This window comes from Lathyrus oleraceus, chromosome 3 (assembly GCF_024323335.1).
Source record: "Lathyrus oleraceus cultivar Zhongwan6 chromosome 3, CAAS_Psat_ZW6_1.0, whole genome shotgun sequence".
Lineage (NCBI taxonomy): Eukaryota > Viridiplantae > Streptophyta > Magnoliopsida > Fabales > Fabaceae > Lathyrus > Lathyrus oleraceus.
Genome location: NC_066581.1, coordinates 237,325,688 through 237,346,780, shown reverse-complemented (window position 1 = coordinate 237,346,780; position 21,093 = coordinate 237,325,688). Strand labels below are relative to the sequence as shown.

Genomic DNA, 21,093 nt, shown 5'->3' with positions numbered 1-21,093 from the left:
CTCAACAAATTACAAAGTTCGTCTAAGAGTTCAACAACCTCTTAGCCCTCTCAAGTCTACTGATCTACACAAGTCACTTGAGGAATCAAAAGCAATTACAAGAATTACAAAGTGTTTTTCTAGATGCTTCTAGATAAGCAATATAAACACAATTTCAGAAAAGTGAAAGATAACCACACAATATTGAGCAACAACTCTTGTATGGAAACCTTTTCTTAAAATAATAATGGTGAAGAAATAATATTGTATGCAGTGAGTTGTTCTACAAAAGAGTGGTAAGAAGGTTGTATCACAATGTTATTTTATCAATATTGTCTAAGAGGCCCTTATATAGGACTTGAGATAATATCATTGGGGGGAAATCAATAAAGATTTCGTGCAAGTTGTGGGAGATAAATGTAGTAAATTTCTTGTCCTTTCCATAGAAGACTCAGAGCATAATCAAATGTTTCCTTAAAAGGATTGTACTATAATTTGAATGCTTCCATCTTAAGTTTTTGATCAGGTGACATCTGATGGCGTGATTCTAAGCATGTGTCAGAGTAAGGTGAGCATGATCAGAGTGATCAGAGTTAGAGTCTTCATATATATCTCTTGTAGAGTCTTCAGATAGAAATCTTAGAATCAGATCATCAGAGCTTGAACTTCAGAGTCAGATTCTTCAGATGATTTCTCCTCAAATGCATTCTGTTCAGAGTCAGATGTGATTTTTCTTTGTGCTGGGTCAGTGCTTCTGGACTAATTCAGATGTCAGATATTTCAGAGTCATTCTAACTTAAAATCATGCACACTTAAGAAAATTGTTAGAGTACCAAATTGTTTTATTCTTTGTTATCATCAAAACTTAGAGAGAGATTGCAGAATCAAAATCTTGTTCTAACAGAATGGACTGCGAGTTTTAACTATGGAGACCTCTCCAACCAAACATATATCTTACTTGGTTTACCTCAACAACAAAATATGAAATTTTTAACATGGTTTAGGTCACAACAAACATAAATATTCTCTTAATGAGAATTTACAAATATATCCTTACATCAGACCAAAAACACCTTACAAATATGAAGATTTCACTCTCAAAAGAACTAAGGAAAATGTGAGAAAATAAAGAGAGAATGAGGAAAGTGAAAGAAATTTATTTCAATACATTTTCTGGTGTGTGAGAAATGAGAAAGGATTGAGAATTATTTCAATTTATTTCAATACCTTTGACTTTAGCACTTCACTAGAAGCTAGAATCTTCTTATGTTGAGGATTGAGATGATGTTCAAGAGAAACACCATCATCAGATAAACCACTTGATCAAAGATATTTGCTGACCTCACCATACACCGCTTGACATTAGGTGTTGTCCTCCAACCAGATCTCAAGGAACCACAAGCTTGATCACCAAAAATTGAACAACATAACTAGATCAACAAGCACATTCACTTAACCAATGCATTAGATAATCTTCACATACTTCAGTTGCAACAAAAATGAATTATCTCAAAAGATGACACTTAGATCTTCAAGCACCATCACTTGATCAAAAAATTAAGCACCGCCACTTGATCAACATGTCAAGCATCAACACTTAATATACATATCAAGCACCACAACTTATTCAACATATCAAATGATATCATCTGAACCAACAAACCTTGAACAACACGACTGATGAAAACTTCTCTTAAGAATGTTGCCAACATCAAAACGAAACTGATCATTGCAGATGTCATACCTGCAAGCACATAGATCCAGAGAATAAACCAAACTCAAATGTTTTATTTAAAGTTGAATTTAGAGCTAAATAAAAAATATTAAGAACTTGCAAGGTCAATTTAAAATGGCATATTCTAATGCACGATGTCATAGAGATAATGAAAAACCAAAGTTTAGTTTTAGAGGAATAGTCAATAGCAAAGATGGGAAGGTTTGAGCGGGGTCTTGAGGTGAAAAGAGTTCAGTGAGGAACTCACTATAACCGTGATGACAAAGGAGAAGAGGTCTAAGATATGGAAAAATGAGTTCACTGAAGGATAGAAGGGAGTTCTTCTCTGTTGAAAGATGCAAAAGTTGAGAGGAAAGTGAAAGTGAATGAAAATTGGTGCACATAGATCCAATGATAAAAAAAAATTGGTGCATTAGTGAGGAACTTAATTGAACCTTCATGTTACACGTCATTATCTTATAGATATAGTTAGTGAAAACTAAAAAAAGATGGCATGGTTTGGCCTAGAATGTAAATGTTGTTTGAGGGCTTAACATGCCTAATAATCCTCAATAAAGGTTGTTCTTGAATTTTACAAGAGTAGTGATAAAAATAACTCTTGGATAATTTACAACAAATCCCCTTCCAGAATAACTTCCTCACTAAATCCAAGAACGTTTCTCAAAGCGCTATGGCTAAAATTAAGTTAGAGAAAGATTTTTTTATAGAAAGAGAGAGATTGATAGAGAAAAAGGTGAGATATCTCACTTTTTTTAGATGTTTAGAAATGAAGGGGGAGACCTCTATTTATATTCCAAATGATGGTTCAAAATGGAAATAGTCCATGGGTAAAATTAATGTCCTAATCAATTAGGAACACGCAATAATCCATTTTTACTGTCCAAATTGGAAGGTTTCGTAGAGAGTTGTTGCAATTCATTAAGACACTATAATAATTGATTATGGGCTTATTTTCCCTTATCTAATCAATTAGGCAACTCAAAATCTTTCCCTAATCAATCTGAATGTTCCCAGTTCATATGGCTAGGCTCAAAAAGATTTTTAGGTGATTATATTTGAAAAATAGAGGCTTCGAAAATAGTTTTAGTGTATGTGTGATTTAGTCATACTACTTTACAAAAATGCCCTTGTGTTTTTACAAAATACTGATCACTCAACTAGACACGATCATGTGAGCTTTCACACTTCATCTCTTTCATACTCTGGATCTTCAAATACTTTTGTCGGATACACAAATCATATACACACTTCACTTGAATCTTCTTGAGATTAAGGCTTGAAATGTCTTCAAGTTATATGCCATCATCAGAAGATTTCATTTGTGATCATTAAACCTTAATTCTTTAGTCTAATGGCTTGATCAACCATCTCGCACATCTTTGACCGCTTGAACGAGCTTTAACATTTGCTTATCTTAATGCTTTATTGTCATACTTCAAGGGATGTTTCATCTTCATGTGTTTTTATCATCAAAATCATGATGTTATCAGGGCCAAACAAATCTTATTGAGCTTTGATCACTTTCCTAATTATTCAGGCAAGCACATGGTTTCACACTTTGTTATTGTTCAAAGTTTCCATCAGCATTTGTTAAACATATGCCCCAACAATGTGCTAATATCTTTTATAGAACAAAGCTGGAAGCCCATCCAGTCTAAGGGCCTTTAAGGGAGGAATTTGAAAAAGAGCATTTTCTACTTCACTGATAGTATAAGCTATTGTGCACCGGTGCTTATCCTCATTAGTAAGCTTTATGCGGACAACATGACACACATGAGCGATATTTATAGGGAAAGAGGAAGAAAATATATCTGAAAAATGATTAACTGAGATTTTTTCACAATGATCATCGCCTTTCCACTAAACTCCAATTTCATCTTTGAGTTTCTTGATAGAGCTTCTTGATAGAGTTTGTTTTCCATCATTGGTCCGATTTTCCGTGATTTTTTTTTAGTGTTGCAATCATCGTCTCTAAGCTACACCACCCTACTCCTCAATCTCCATATCATATCTTCTAATTGCAACATATTGTTTCGCCGACTCACTAGAGTATATATATATATATATATATATATATATATATATATATATATATATATATATATATATATATATATATATATATATATATATATATATATATATATATATATATATATCCATATCATATCTTCTAATTGCAACATATTGTTTCGCCGACTCACTAGAGTGTATATATATATATATATATATATATATATATATATATATATATATAACATAGTGTTTTTTTTATATGGATAAAGTGGACATTTTTACTCAACTAACCCACTTTTTAAAATAAAATCCAAAATAATCCACTTTTCATATTAATTCTCAAACTACCCCATTTTGAAGAGGTGGCGCCAGATGAATTGGCGTCTGCTCTCTAAGTTAAACAGGTGGCGCCAATTGGATTGGCTAGTGCACTTGGTGTTACCAATCCAATTGGCGCCCATGTGTAAAAAAAGAGAGGATACGCCAATTGGTCTAGCGCCTCTGTGTATTGCGTATTTTTTTGACAAACAATGTACTTTTTAGATAAAAGTCAAAATCGGACCAATTGATATTAATATTAACATGCGTTTACATACGAATACCATAAAGACTAATGTCGTTGACCAGGATGACCTAATCGACCTCCGGTACCACATCCTTAGCTACCCGAACATGTGGCCCTAACCCATGTTGATGCGAGTTGGTTCGTTGGTTAGACGGAAACATACCTAAAGGCAAAAAAATTAGAAGTATTGAGAGACTTAATGCCTTACGTGGATGGGTGCGAGTAAAAAATGATAAGGATGCTATGGAAGTGATGTTTTTACCAAATGATATATGTTTGATTGTTGCAATTAGTTAGAAATATTATTTTTAAATGTTGTGGTTGTCGCGTAAAAAGTTAACTGTTGACCAAAAGTCAATTTTTGTATAAATGGTCAATTTTGTAGTCTTTGTATATGTATGGACTTTGAATGTGATTGTATGAAGTGATATTTGATATTTGAATGCATTGACTGTTTGAACTGAATTGTATGGATATGAAAGATATTGAAATGAATGAACATGATAACATGAATCAACATGGAATAGACTAAGTGATGAACTTGATAAATACCTAATCATTGATCAATGGACATGGTCATAACTTGGATGAACAATGCCAAGAATGAAACAAAAACTCTAACAAGGCCCAAGATGTACAATGAATCAGGTCATAATCAAATATTCATGAACCAAACAACAATGACAATGCAAATAACATGAATGACATTGGCCAAATGAAATAAGTTAGCCATGGACTAAGCATGAGGATATGATCAGATGCAATGTTAGGGATGAATTGAATCAAATGGAAGTTGTGATGTCATGGAAATGGGTTTGAACCAATGAACATAGACAAACAAAAGATGAACATGTAAGACTAAGAAGTGAATGTTAAACAGACCAAAGAAACCTCCATAATAGACCATGAACAAGTGGACCTTGAATGGATCTTGACTAGACAAGTGAAGCATACACAATGGATGACGCAACAACCATATGGCTTCCAAACACCACAACAATCATTTCAACCTTTCCTCGACGCATCATTCACACCAATGTCTCCCTTCAATCGTCATGGTCGTCCTCCAATAACTCAAACACATCCCAACTACTCTAGCATGGGTCACGAACTCAACTATGGCGGTAGCGCTTCATTGCAGGTGGTTGTGATGTTCTTGGACCCTTAAATCCTCAAACACCTGGGGTGAATCATCAACGTGGGTTAGAGCCACGCGTTCGGGTAGCTAGGAGACGTGGTACCGGAGGTCGGTTAGGTCATCCCGACCAACGACATTAGTCTTTATGGTATTCATATGTAAACGCATATTAATATTAATATCAATTGGTCTGATTTCGAATTTTATCTAAAGCGTACATTGTTTTTTTTTAAAAAATACGCAATACACAGAGGTGCTAGACCAATTGGCGTCTCCTTTACTTTTTTACACATGGGCGTCAATTGGATTGACAACACCAGGTGCACTAGCCAATCCAATTGACATCACCTCTTTAACTTAGAGAGAAAACGTCAATTCATCTGACGTCACCTCTTCAAAATGAGATAGTTTAGAAATTAATCTAAAAAATATGTTATTTTAGGAATTTAAAAAAAAAATAGGTTAGTTGAATAAAAATTTAGATAAAGTGTACCGTTGATATCATATCATTAACTAATACTGTTCTATCTATTTATTTGGGCTTACATGCTAGAATATTGTCCCTCAAAGATGTACTACTTGTTGATATTTGCAAATTCCCACAAACTACTACTCTATCAGTTCACTTCTCCACCAAACCTATTTGGGCTATATACCATATAGAGGTTTCCACTTTTGAAATACCTAAACACACAGCTAAAACAAAAAGTAATTAATTATAAGTTTTAGTGACAACTTTTTGAGATCAGTTAAAGTTTGATTCTTGTGTTTTGAGAAAAAGGAACATGAGGCGCAGCCTTTATTGACAACGTTGTTTTCAACCTTAGTATATGTGTGTCTATGTTTATATCCACGTGTATGTTCCTTTTCCCTGTTCAACAGTGCCTAATTAGATGACAAAAATTTCCTAAAAAGCAAAAGATCCACTAAACAAATCCTGCATAATTAGTTTTAACTAACGACATGTCCCTAATCACGGGACCCATTTCTAATTATGCACGTGAATGGAATTGGCCAGAAGCATTAGCTTTTGCGGTCGTGCGTTATGTAATGATACAGTATTGGTTTATGTCTACTTCACTTTATCCATTTTCTTCAAATAAACAGTCGTGACCTTAACAACGATGATACACTAATTAAGAATCTGTCTTTTTAGTATAATAGCTTTTCCTATAAGTTAAAATTAGCTTTTGCACCGATTTTTTCTTCTGAAATTTCCTAGTTCAATATTTTCAACTATTGATATTAATATTTTTTTTCTTCTGAAATTAGCTAAGGGTTTTTTCACTTGTTAAAAACAAATAGTTACAAGATGAATATTAATATTAATGTTTTAAAAGTTAAATTGGATGTCAAATCGTTGAAACTTTTATTTAAAATTAAATTTCTTAAAATGATTGAATTTACTTTTGAATCTTAAATAAATAAATAAAATTATAGTATAGAACTAAACTTATAGATAAGACATACAAAATCGAAAGTTCACAATTTATTAAAATATTATAAAATAAATATTTTAAAATTTTATTATAAGTTTAATACAATAAGTTCAATTATAGATATAAATTTACAATAGAATGATACATTTAATTTCAACTTTAATTCAATAAAAATTTAAAATAACTAATAAAGTATAATAAAATATTTCAAACTATAAATAAAAATAGTAGAATATGATATCTAAAATAAACAAATAAAATATTTAAAATAAAATTCAAATATTTTTAGAATATCCAAATTTAATATGATAAATTAAACATAACAATATTGGTCTAGGAGAACTTTATTGGATCTGAAACCATATTTGGAATGTCGATTTCTGGTAACCCTGAAACCATATTTCTTCTTTTCAGATCTTTGATGTCTTTGAAATTGAGATGATCAAGTCTATAGTGTCATATTTCTTCTATTCTGAGACATAGGTGCCTTCAAGATTAACCTTCCACCTGAGGCGAGAACTATTATCATATTTGTCTTCGATCGACACTTTATAGTTCTTTTCGACCAATTGCCTTATGATGAGCAAATTACTGACCTTTTGTCATCTTTCCTCATAATCAGAACATCATCAATACCTTCAGTTGCTAGAGTATTGTCATTTGCAAATTTTACCATGTTCTTCATTTAGGGTTTCATGTTGGCAAACCAATATTTCCTACCAGTCATGTCTAATGAGCATTTTGAGTCCAAGTACCATTGGTCCTGTAATTTTTCTTCATCTCTTGTTACGACCATTAACAACATCTCTTCTTCTTCATGCTCTGCAAACTTTGCATCAGTTTCCCGATTCTTCTATTTTTCAGGACAATTGTAACGTCACAGACTTCTTTTAGGATTATCGACTGGCCCCACAAACCAACACGGGTCTTTTCAGCATATTTTATTCTCACTGACATGTTTTCCAAGAAACTTCCCAGAAGGTCATTCATCCAAATACTACTCCAAGTCAAGCATGCTTGACTATGAAGTTCTTATCTGTTGGGCTACCGAAAAGAAGATGCATCTTGTTAGCATAGGTAACACCAATTAATCCTTATAAGCCTTCCTTCAACCATGCAGTCCTATACCTGCATAGCCTCAGGATCCCTCTCATTTTGATGTGAATTCGATTTTTCCCTAGAAACTGATAAGAATGACTCATTATCATGCCTCGTGCTTCGACAACCACTCTCTCGCCCTCGGGTGTTACATTTAACCAATCCCCGCCCTCTTTGACCTCGGGTGTTACATGTCCACCAGCTTCCGCTTGGTTCGTCCCTGAACCACATCGTACTGTGAGAGGTATGCTCTGATACCATTTGTAACTCTCCATACCGCTTTCAGGATTATGGACTGACCTCACAAACCAACACGGATCTTTTCAGCATGCTTTATCCTCACTTGCACGTTTTCCGGAAAACTTCTTAGAATGTCACTCATCCAGATACTACTCCAAGTCAAGCATGTTTAACTATGTAGTTCTTATTTGTTGGGCTACCAAAAAGAAGATGCATCTTATTGGTATAGGTAGTACCAATTAATCCTTATAAGTCTTCCTTCAATCATGCAGTCTCATACCTGTACGACTGTTAGGGACCAATTATCACTACTTTTCATATATTATTATTGGTCCCTTTTACCATTTTCTTATCGAATTTACACACTTTTATTCTCACAATTTAGTAAATATGCAATTAAGTTTATTTTAATTATGTTTTGAGTAGATATTTCACTTATTTGTTAGTTTTGTAGAAATTTTGGACAAGAGAGCATTGGATTGCATGAGCAAATTTGGAAGGAGCTTGATGGGCATTTTGGAAGCACACTTGACGAATAAATTTTGGAAGAAATAGTGTTGAGGAAGCTTGCAAGGCAAAGAAGTTGTACTTCCTTCAGTTCGCGCCGCGACCCATGTTGGCGCTGCGAACCTTGCGAAGACAGCAAGCTTTTTAATTTGTTTGGGCCACTTGTTATGTTTTGAACCCAACTTTAGTGTGACAGTTTTAGAACATTTGGAGATCACTTTTCTGTTTTAGACCAAAAGGAGATTATTAGGGAAAGAATGAACTCTTTAAATACACAATGGGAGAAAAGGAGAGATTATCACAAGTTTTGGAGAAGAAAAATAGATGCCATTTTTGTATTCCATTTTGCTGTCAAACATGGTGATGAGGAGCTAAACCCCACTTTGTCCAGATTAGAGGTAGTAGCTATCCCTTATTGATTATGTAATCCTATTAACTCTTGTATGTGATAATTGATTATTGATGTAATGATTAATACTTTCACCCTATTTTGAATATTCAGATTTGAGTTTGAAATTCTAGTTATCAGACTTTCGATGTCACACGGGTTGTTATGACATCCAATTCTGCACAGACAAGAATTATGCAGAACTTAAAAGTAAGTGCAGTAAATAACACAAGTAATTGTTTACCCAGTTCAGTCCAACATGACCTACGTCTGGGGGCTACCAAGCCAGGGAGGAAATTCACTATCAGTAGTATTAATTCAAAGCTAAACTCACCCGTTTACAACTCTTCACTTAATCCCTACCCAATGCAATTTCAATCTTACACTAAGATCAGAGTTCCTACTCACTCCCCCTCAATCACCTCAGTGATTACTACCTTTAATCAATATTAAAGACAATTTTGAAGTCACACTTCAAACAACTCTTGATTGTGCTTAACAGCTTTAATCAAGATACATAGCACTCACGCTTAAAAGCTTTGAGCGACACAACACTTACAACTCAATCAACACCCTATGCCAATGCGATCATCTACGTGATAATGGCTTGGCTTACAAGATATGTCTAATACAAGACTCACAAAAATACAACAGTGAAGTATGATGGACACACTAAATCTTCACGCCTTAAAATCCCCAGTTCTGAATGAAGGAACGACTTCCTTTTATATTGCAGTACTTGGGCCTTTGCACTTGTAGTCTCCTGAATTTAAGGTCACGCGAGTTCCCCTAAATTCCACATCTAGGTTACTAACAAATAGGCTATTTGTTAGGTTCATTAAATGTAGCTTGGTTGTTGTTTTCCTGGATTTTCTCTCAGCTGTTGAATCCCTGAAGAATAGCCTGAGAAAAAGCTGAAATAGAAAACTAAACAACCTACAATATAGCATATGCTGTCAGGAATGAATGTCACAACATTTAGCTTGACATCAAGGACCATATGCTAAGTCTGTTTTTCCTGAAAACAGACTGTACATAATTTGCTGAACTGTACAGGACCAACCTGTCCATTCTACAGTAGCAGCTTACAATAATAAATGTCAAAGCATCCAATTTGACATTTACACATTTAGCCTTAAGTCAGTTCTGTTTTACTCTTGAAGAACAGACTAAGAAACATACTGAAGTGTAGCAGAACTCTACTCTGTTTATTGTTAAGTATATGCTGTCAATGATGAATGTCATAACATCCAGTTTGACATTCAGATAGTAGGCCTTATGCCAGGTCTGGTATTTCCTTGATAACCAGACTGGAATTAAACACTGAGTTCTAACAGAACACCAACTGTTCTATTCCTCAGTATTTGCTGACAGGGATGAATCTCACCACATCCAATTTGACATTCAACAAATCCTGTATTAGCTAATCCTGCAGTAAACTTCACACCATGTCATGACATTAGTCAAGACATTAGAATCCAGCTAGTGTTTTACCATACAATGCAGCCAATTAAACACCTACAAACTCCCCCTTTGGCAAATTTTTGGCTAAAACACTTTGATCCCCATAACAGAGTTCATAGCAGCGGAAATCACACATCTAGCAGGAAATAGACCTAGCTAATACACTCAGAGTGGCAGCACACTCACACATATGGAAGTTAAGTAAAAACTTCACATAACAGCACACATACAGAAGTTAAATAAAAACTTCATCACACATCAGCTGCAAGGGAGGGGATGTTGAATCTGTCATGAATATCTGTTTTAACACAATAACCTGTTGTCCTGGGGTATCACCTGTTACTCCCCCTTTTTGTCAAAAATGTTTCCAAAGCAACACTTTAAATTTCAAACCACAGAAAAAAACAGAATTACACACAAATGACAGAGTTACAGACTTGGTTTTGCCTCACAATTTCAACCAAGTTAGCACCCACTTGATCTTGCTTCACAGCTTTGATCAGGTAATCACCCACTTTTGCTTTACAGTAGGTACAACCATATCAGATGCCATGACTTTGTTTCTGACATCCAGAACCACTCCTGCATGAACAGCGTCCTTGAATTCCTGCAGGTGCCTAGGCCGCCTCACGTTAGGATATCTCAGTATCCTATTGTTGCCACACTTGTTGTAAGTGGCATAGCTATGATCTGTTGACCAATCAGAGCATAGATCCAATTGTTTAATAGGCAGAGATATTAAACAATACATTCCAAACATCATTGGTTGCTATAAGTTCTCAGAGAGACATATTCCCAGTTTGCCCCTTAAGTTTTCAAACTGAGTAACATCCAGAGCCTTTGTAAATATGTCAGCCAGTTGAAGTTCAGTGGCTACATGTTCCAAGGAGATCACATTGTCTTCCACCAGATCTCTGATGAAATGATGTCTAATGTCAATATGTTTGGTCCTGCTGTGTTGGATGGGATTCTTGGAAATATTGATGGCACTGAGATTATCACAGAACAATGTCATGACATTTTGAGTGACATTGTACTCAGTGAGTATCTGTTTCATCCAAACCAGTTGGGAACAACTGCTTCCAGCAGCTATGTATTCAGCCTCAGCAGTGGACAGGGATACACAATTCTGCTTCTTGCTGAACCAAGATATGAGATTGTCTCCCAAGAAGAAGCAACCTCCTGATGTGCTTTTTCTGTCGTCAGCACTCCCAGCCCAGTCAGCATCACAGTACCTAGATAGGACAGGTTCAGAACCATGTGAGTACATCATCCCATAGTCACAAGTCCCATTGATGTACTTGAGAATCCTTTTGACTTGATTCAAGTGACTCACTTTAGGCTCTGCTTGGTATCTAGCACACACTCCAACTGCATAAGAAATGTCAGGTCTACTTGCAGTTAGGTATAGTAGGCTACCTATCATGCTTCTATACAGACATTGATCAACACTAGGCCCTCCATCATCTTTGGTTAACTTTAGATGAGTAGGAGCAGGAGTTCTCTTGTGCCTAGCATTATCCATACCAAACTTCTTAACTATGTTTTTGGCATACTTGCTTTGAGAGAGAAACATAGAGTCCTCCATTTGGTTGACTTGCATTCCAAGAAAATAAGTCAGTTCCCCAACCAGACTCATTTCAAACTCAGATTGCATTTGGTGAACAAAATGTTTTACCATTTGTTCTGACATTCCACCAAAGACTATATCATCCACATAGATTTGAGCAATCATGATTTTCCCTTCTTCATCCTTCACAAACAAGGTTTTATCTATCCCACCTTTTCTGTATCCATTTGAGGTCAGAAATTCAGTCAACCTTTCATGCCATGCTCTAGGAGCTTGCTTCAACCCATACAAGGCTTTCTTCAACTTGTACACATGCTTAGGTTGGTTAGGATCACAGAACCCTTTAGGTTGTTCCACGTAGACTTCTTCATTCAAGTAGCCATTCAAGAATGCACTCTTCACATCCATTTGGAACAGTTTAAACTTCAGAATGCATGCTACACCTAACAGCAATCTGATGGACTCAAGCCTAGCAACTGGAGCAAACGTCTCATCAAAATCAACCCCTTCAACTTGAGTGTATCCTTGAGCTACTAGTCTTGCTTTATTCCTAGTAATTACTCCTTTCTCATCAGACTTGTTTTTGTAGATCCACTTGGTACCTATGATGTTGGTCCCTTCAGGTCTTGGAACTAGCTCCCATACTTCATTCCTTTTGAACTGCTCAAGTTCCTCTTGCATGGCATTGATCCAGTATTCGTCAGTCAGGGCTTCTTTCACATTCTTTGGTTCAACCTTGGATACAAAACAGGAATTTGAGCTTATTCCCCTTGACCTGGTAGTCACACCACTATTGGGATCCCCTATGATAAGATCCTTAGGGTGGTCTTTCTGAATTCTGATAGATGGCATTTTGGTGGTTGCATCTACTTCACATTCAGGAGGAGGTTCCTGTACTTCTTCAGACTTGACTGGAATGTCTGTTGAACTGTCAGGGAATGTTTCAACATCCTCTATGACATCGATTCCTTCCTCTTTATCATCCACAATAACATTTATGGATTCCATCAGGACATTGGTCCTGTAGTTGAACACTCTCTACGCCCTGCTGTTAGTGGAGTATCCTAGAAATATACCTTCATCACTTTTGGGATCCAGTTTCCTTCTCTGTTCACGATCTGTGAGAATGTAGCATTTACTTCCAAAGATATGAAAGTACTTCACAGTGGGTTTTCCGCCTTTCCATATTTCATACAGAGTGGAGGAGGTCCCTTTTCTCAAAGTGACTCTGTTGTGAACATAGCACGCGGTATTCATAGCTTCAGCCCAAAAGTGCATAGGGAGCTTCTTTGCATGAATCATAACTCTGGCAGATTCTTGGATAGTTCTATTTTTCCTTTCAACTATCCCATTCTGCTGGGGAGTTATAGGGGAAGAGAACTCATGACTTATTCCTTCAGACGAGCAAAACTCATCAAACTTGAAATTTTTTAATTCCGTACCATGATCACTCCTAATTCGGACAACACAACTGTCCTTTTCCCTTTGGAGTCTGATGCACAGGTCTTTGAAGACATCAAATGTATCTGACTTTTCTCTGATGAAGCTTATCCATGTGTATCTGGAATGGTCATCAACCACCACGTATGCATATCTCTTTCCACCCAGACTTTCAACCTGCATAGGTCCCATTAAGTCCATGTGCAGCAGTTCCAGAACTCTGGAAGTAGTAGGATGTCCCAGCTTCGGATGTGACATCTTGGTTTGCTTGCCCACCTGGCATTCTCCACAGACTCTTCCTTCATCAATAAGCAGCTTTGGAATTCCTCTGACTGCTTCCTTGGATATGATCTTCTTCATTCCCCGTAAGTGGAGATGTCCAAGGCGTCTATGCCACAGCTTTACCTCCTGTTCTTCCTTGACTGAAGAGCAGATTGTGGAGAAGTTTGAGACTTTAGGTTCCCACAGATAGCAGTTATCTTTGGACCTGGATCCTCTCATAACTTCCTGATTGTCACCATTTGTCACAATACATAGCTCCTTAGTGAACTGAACATAGAACCCTTGATCACACAGCTGGCTTATGCTGATGAGGTTTGCAGTTATCCCTCTTACCAACAGCATATTATTCAGTTTTGGAAGTCCAGTGCAGTCCAGCTTACCCACACCTTTTATTTTTCCTTTAACACCATCCCCAAAAGTCACATAGCTGGTCGTGTGAGGTTGAATATCTACCAATAGATTTTCCATACCAGTCATATGTCTTGAGCATCCACTGTCAAAGTACCAGTCCTCTTTGGTAGAAGCCCTTAGAGCTGTGTGGGCTAATCTAGCATACCATTGTCGCTTCTTGTTGGAGACATGGTGACTATATGTCTTATGCTTAGGCCTGACATGAGGGACTTGGTTCGGGTAACCATGAAGCATGTAGCAGAAGGCTTTTATATGCCCAAGCCTACCACAGTGGTGACATCTCCATTTCTGGAATTTCCTCTTCTAATGATTATTCATCCTGGTTCCCCGATGTTGAGACATTGGATGTGACTTCCGCTTGAATTTCTGAACTTTATCCTTTGGGCGTTTGTGTTCAGCTGAGGATCTTTTCCCAAAGCCTAAACCAGATGTGGTTCCAGACTTCTGTCCCCCCTTTAGGATCTCTTCCAAGGTGTCAGTTCCTTTATTCATCATTCTGATGGATTTAGTCATCTGATTCAGCTTGGAGGTCAGCAGTGTTATCTCACCATTTAGACCCTCTATGGCCGTCAGATGCTTCAGTCTCTCATCTTCCAGCTTCTTGATGAGTTTCTTCTGCTTTTCTCCTTGTACACGCACTTCTGCACTGGTGACACACAGCTTCTTATAAGCTGCAGCAAGTTCATCAAAGGCCAGTTCATCTGCACTTGAGTCATCATCAGTGGCACAAACACTGGTTAGTGCAGTGACATGTTTAGCAGATTCTCCATGAGATTCACTTTCAGAATCTCCTTCAGACCATGTGATAGCTAGCCCCTTATTTTTCATTTTGAGGTAAGTAGGGCATTCAGCTCTGACGTGTCCATACCCTTCACAACCATGACACTGGATTCCCTTGCCGTGGTTGAACTTCTCTTCAGAAGTTGATCTTTTCTTGATGTCAGACGGGATGTTCTTGACATTAGGTCTACCTCTTTGATCAATCTTCTTCACGAACTTGTTGAACTGTCTCCCAAGCATGGCTAAGGCTTCTGATATGCTTTCATCACCTCCAGTACATCCTGCTTCTGACTCCTCTTCAGCATTAGATACAAAAGCTACACTTTTGTTCTTCTTTTCAGCATTCTCACACAAGCCCATTTCAAAGGTTTGGAGAGAACCAATGAGCTCATCCACCTTCATATTACAGATGTCCTGAGCCTCTTCTATGGTTGTGACCTTCATAGCAAATCTCTTAGGCAAGGACCTGAGAATCTTTCGAACAAGTTTCTCTTCAGCCATTTTCTCACCTAATCCACCAGAGGTGTTTGTAATTTCAAGAATATTCATGTGAGAGTATTGAATAGTCTCATCCTCTTTCATCCTCAGATTTTCAAACTTGGTGGTCAGCATCTGAAGTTTGGACATCTTTACGTTGGAAGTGCCTTCATGAGTTACCTTGAGGGTATCCCAAACTTCCTTAGCTAGCTCACAGTGGTGTACCAGCCTGAAGATGTTCTTACTGATTCCATTGAATAATGCATTCAAGGCCTTAGAGTTTCCAAGGGCTAAAGCCTCTTGTTCCTTGTCCCACTCTTCTTCAAGAATTTGCACACTGACTCCATCTTCACCTGTCTTCGTTGGATGTTCCCATCCTTTGTTGACAGCTCTCCAGACTTTGCTATCTAGAGACCTTAAGAAGGCTATCATACGAGGCTTCCAGTCATCATAGTTAGAGCCATCCAACATGGGTGGTCTATTTGAGTGTCCTATATCCTTGTCCATGGTACTAGAAAGTAACTTCCCTAGATCTCACCCAGAAATTAACAGGTAGGGTGCCTGCTCTGATGCCAATTGAAATTCTAGTTATCAGACTTTCGATGTCACACGGGTTGTTATGACATCCAATTCTGCACATACAAGAATTATGCAGAACTTAAAAGTAAGTGCAGTAAATAACACAAGTAATTGTTTACCCAGTTCAGTCCAACATGACCTACGTCTGGGGGCTACCAAGCCAGGGAGGAAATTCACTATCAGTAGTATTAATTCAAAGCTAAACTCACCCGTTTACAACTCTTCACTTAATCCCTACCCAATGCAATTTCAATCTTACACTAAGATCAGAGTTCCTACTCACTCCCCCTCAATCACCTCAGTGATTACTACCTTTAATCAATATTAAAGACAATTTTGAAGTCACACTTCAAACAACTTTTGATTGTGCTTAACAGTTTTAATCAAGATACATAGCACTCACGCTTAAAAGCTTTGAGCGACACAACACTTACAACTCAATGAACACCCTATGCCAATGCGATCATCTACGTGATAATGGCTTGGCTTACAAGATATGTCTAATACAAGACTCACAAAAATACAGCAGTGAAGTATGATGGACACACTAAGTCTTCACGCCTTAAAATCCCCAGTTCTGAATGAAGGAACAACTTCCTTTTATATTGCAGTACTTGGGCCTTTGCACTTGTATTCTCCTGAATTTAAGGTCACGCGAGTTCCCCTAAATTCCACATCTAGGTTACTAACAAATAGGCTATTTGTTAGGTTCATTAAATGTAGCTTGGTTGTTGTTTTCCTGGATTTTCTCTCAGCTGTTGAATCCCTGAAGAATAGCCTGAGAAAAAGCTGAAACAGAAAACTAAACAACCTACAATATAGCATATGCTGTCAGGAATGAATGTCACAACATTCAGCTTGACATCAAGGACCATATGCTAAGTCTGTTTTTCCTGAAAACAGACTGTACATAATTTGCTGAACTGTACAGGACCAACCTGTCCATTCTACAGTAGCAGCTTACAATAATAAATGTCAAAGCATCCAATTTGACATTTACACATTTAGCCTTAAGTCAGTTCTGTTTTACTCTTGAAGAACAGACTAAGAAACATACTGAAGTGTAGCAGAACTCCACTCTGTTTATTGTTCAGTATATGCTGTCAATGATGAATGTCATAACATCCAGTTTGACATTCAGACAGTAGGCCTTATGCCAGGTCTGGTATTTCCTTGATAACCAGACTGGAATTAAACACTGAGTTCTAACAGAACACCAACTGTTCTATTCCTCAGTATTTGCTGACAGGGATGAATCTCACCACATCCAATTTGACATTCAACAAATCCTGTATTAGCTAATCCTGCAGTAAACTTCACACCATGTCATGACATTAGTCAAGACATTAGAATCCAGCTAGTGTTTTACCATACAATGCAGCCAATTAAACACCTACAGAGTTATTGTTGAGAAAGGTTATTCAAGTCTTGACTTAAAGTATGCTTTCAAGTAGTGAATAAATTGTAGAAATAGATTTATACACTACTTTTCTTTTGTATCAAACATTAAAGACTGTTATATTAATAGTTAGATGGAGAAATCGTCTAAAGATTAATATAGTGATTATCACAATCTCATTTAGAAATAAATGTTATTGAGAGGATACTTGAATATTATCAATAATCTTGAATCCATATAGCTGTCACTAGGGAAACATAAGAAATTGGGATAGTGAACTCCAATCTTGGCAAGCCTTTTATATTTGATTTTAAAACTAATTTCATTGTCTTAGTGTCATTTTAATTAAGAGACAACAATTCACTCAAAAACAACTTGGTTACTTTTCAAACTTACAACAATTGATATTATAGAACAGCGGTAATATCAATCAATCTCTGTGGATACGATATACAAATATTTTCCGAAAATATACTCTTTAACAAATTGGCGCCGTTGTCGGGGATTAGTGTTCGATATTGCAAGCATTACAATAATTCATTGTTCTAAGTTTTTTGTTTTACTACTATCACTCTTGTGTTTCACTTGGTTTGTTAGTTTTGTAGATTCTAGTGCATGCGAGGAAATGCTACCGAGGAGCAATTTTAATTTGATCTCGAAATTGAAAGAACACTTTGAAAGCTCAATAGCAAAACACGAAGAAGAAGGAAACTAGCCGAAGAGAGGAATCGGAGAGAAAAAGCATCTACGTCTTCACTTGTTCAAATTGAAGAAGTGGGTGTAGAAACTTTTGAAGGAAACATGGCGGGTGAAGTTCCTACCGAAATGTCCGCTAAAAGTCCAAGGCGGAATGCCCAATTTGCTCGTGGTGGAAGGAATACGGAGATGAAAACCGGAATCCTCCAACTCCTTTATGCAAATCTATTCACCGGAATGGACCATGAAGATCCGTATACCCATCTCACCAAATTCTATGAGATTGTGGGTTCTACGGGAATAGAGGAAGCGGGTGAAGAAGCATTATTCAAAAGAATGTTCCCATATTCCTTAGTGGGAAAGACAAAAGAGTGGTATCTTGATCAAGCACCAAGAGTGATGACGGATTGGAATTTATTAGAAGAAAAGTTTCTAGAAGATATTTTCCTCAATCCCGATTCATGGAAGCCAAAACGGATATTGCGGTATTCACTCAAGGGAGCAACGAGTCTCTAAACGAGGCTTGGGAAAGATTCAAGTCAATGTTGAGAAAATGCAAAGGCCATGGTTTTGATGAACTCACTCAAATCCATATTTTTCTAAATGGGCTCCAATCGACTCACAAAACACTTTTGGATGCTACCGTGGGTGGCTCTCTTATGTCAAAGCACACGGAAGAGGCGAAAGTCATTATTGACCGGATGGCACTCAATAATCGTCAAAGTCAACATGATCGTAGTCCTTCACAAAGGAAACCGGGAGTCCTTGAATTAAATACCAATGATGCTATTCTTGCCCAAAACAAGTTACTTTCTCAACAAGTGGAGTTACTCACTCAACAAATGTCCAAACTTCCACAACAAATGAAGGAAATTCAAGGATCTCAAGCTAGACATCAAGTGGCATGTTGTGAACTATGTCAAGGAGATCATCCAACCGGTTATTGCCCTCCATTGGAAGAAGTGAGTTATGTGAACAACCAAAATCAAGGTTATCAAAGGCAACCTCCACCTCACAACAACTCATATCCAGGGAACAACCAAGGCTGTCAACAATCAAGATTCAATAACCAAAATTTTCAGCAACAAAGTCCATATCAAAGTCCAAATTCTCAAGTCCAACAATCGTAAGGTGGAAGTTCAAAGCTAGAAGATACTCTCACACAATTCATGCAAGCCTACATGGCAAACCAAAAGAGCAATGAGGCAGCTATAAAAAATTTAGAGAATCAAGTAGGCCAACTTGCGAAGCAATTGTCGGAATAACAAGCGGGTTCTTCTTTCTCCGCCAACACTCAAACCAATCCGAAGGAGCATTGTAAAGCAATTGTTACTAGAAGCGGTAAAGAGGTGACAAGTGGAAGAAGTGAGGATGTTGCAGTAGAGGATGATATGAATGTCGTAACTGAAAATGAAGAGAACGAAGTGGTGGTGGAACATGAAAAGAAAAAAGAGGAAAAAATTGTTCAGTTCGCGCCGCGACCCCCTTTGGTGCCGCGAAAAGAACAGGGTCAGAATGGTTCAGCTGAACAAGAGGGTGAAGCATGTGAGAAGGATGAATCAAAGGCAAGAAAGAGGAAAAAAGGAGATAAAGGAGTGAGTGTTATTCCAGCTCAACATCTACCTTACTCGCACGCACCATCAAAGAAGGAGAATGCTAGACACTATGCACGGTTTATGGATATATTTAAGCAACTTCAAATAAATATTCCATTTTCCGAAGCATTAGAGCAAATGCCAAGGTATGCGAAGTTCATGAAGGATATTCTTACAAAGAAGAAGAGATATGTGGAAGACGAGACAATCTTGCTTGATGCATGTTGTAGCGCCATAATCCAAAAAACTCTCCCAAAGAAGGAATCCGATCCGGGCCGAGTCGTTTTACCGGTGACCATTGGAGGCACTTAAATTGGCAATGGTTTGATCGATTTGGGATCTAGCATCAATTTAATTCCCTTATCCATTGTTAAAATATTGGGGAATATTAAGATGAAATCTACAAGGATGGCTTTGCAACTAGCTGATAAGTCTACCACTTCACCATATGGAGTTGCTCAAGATATGCTAGTAAAGGTGGACAAATTCTTGTTTCCGGTAGATTTTGTGGTAGTGGACATGGATGAGGATTGTGATGTTCCTCTAATTCTTGGAAGACCATTTATGAAAACAGACTGAATGATGATCGACATTGATGATGGACTCATGAAAGTAAGAGTGCAAGATGAAGAGGTAACTTTCAATCTTTTTGAAGCCATGAAGCACCCTAACGACAAGCATGACTCTTTCCGAATCGATGCCACCAAGGAGGAAATCTTGGAGGTTGCAAATCAAGTTCATCTTTCTAATCCGTTAGAGAGATCTCTTATAGGAGCTTACAATGTTTTAACCGAAAATGAAGAAAAAGAAATTAAAGCATTTTTGGATGAATTGGAGTCTTGCGGAGAGATTGCTTATCATGAGGAGAAAAATGAGGACTTGGATGTGAAAAAGAAAGTGGAAGAGCCAAAGTTAGAGTTAAAGATGCTACCTCCACACTTGAAATATGTGTTCCTTGGTGATGACCTTACTAAACCGGTGATCATTAGCAATGCCTTGTCCACAAAAGAGGAGCATAAGTTGATACAAGTGCTGAAAAAGAATGAAGGTGCAATAGGATGGGTATTATCCGATTTAAAGGGTATTAGTCCGGTTTATTGCATTCACAAGATCATGATGGAAGAAAATTACAAGCCCGTTGCACAACCTCAAAGGCGCTTAAATCCATCAATGAAGAAAGTGGTGAGAAAAGAAGTTATCAAACTATTGGAGGCCGGAATGATTTATCCTATCTCCGATAGTGAATGGGTGAGTCCGGTGCAAGCAGTTCCAAAGAAGGGTGGTATGACGGTTGT

General features: G+C 37.2%; 1 protein-coding gene across 1 annotated transcript in view; it reads left to right on the top strand.

Moving 5' to 3' along the window:
- Positions 1–20,381, top strand: part of LOC127130631 (uncharacterized) — a 96,677-nt gene extending 76,296 nt beyond the window's left edge. Inside the window, exons 2-3 of the mRNA XM_051059602.1 lie at positions 19,473–19,798; positions 20,373–20,381. Of these exons, the coding sequence (XP_050915559.1) occupies positions 19,473–19,798; positions 20,373–20,381 (335 nt within the window). The remainder of the gene's footprint in view (positions 1–19,472; positions 19,799–20,372) is intronic.
- The last annotated feature ends 712 nt before the right edge of the window (positions 20,382–21,093 follow it).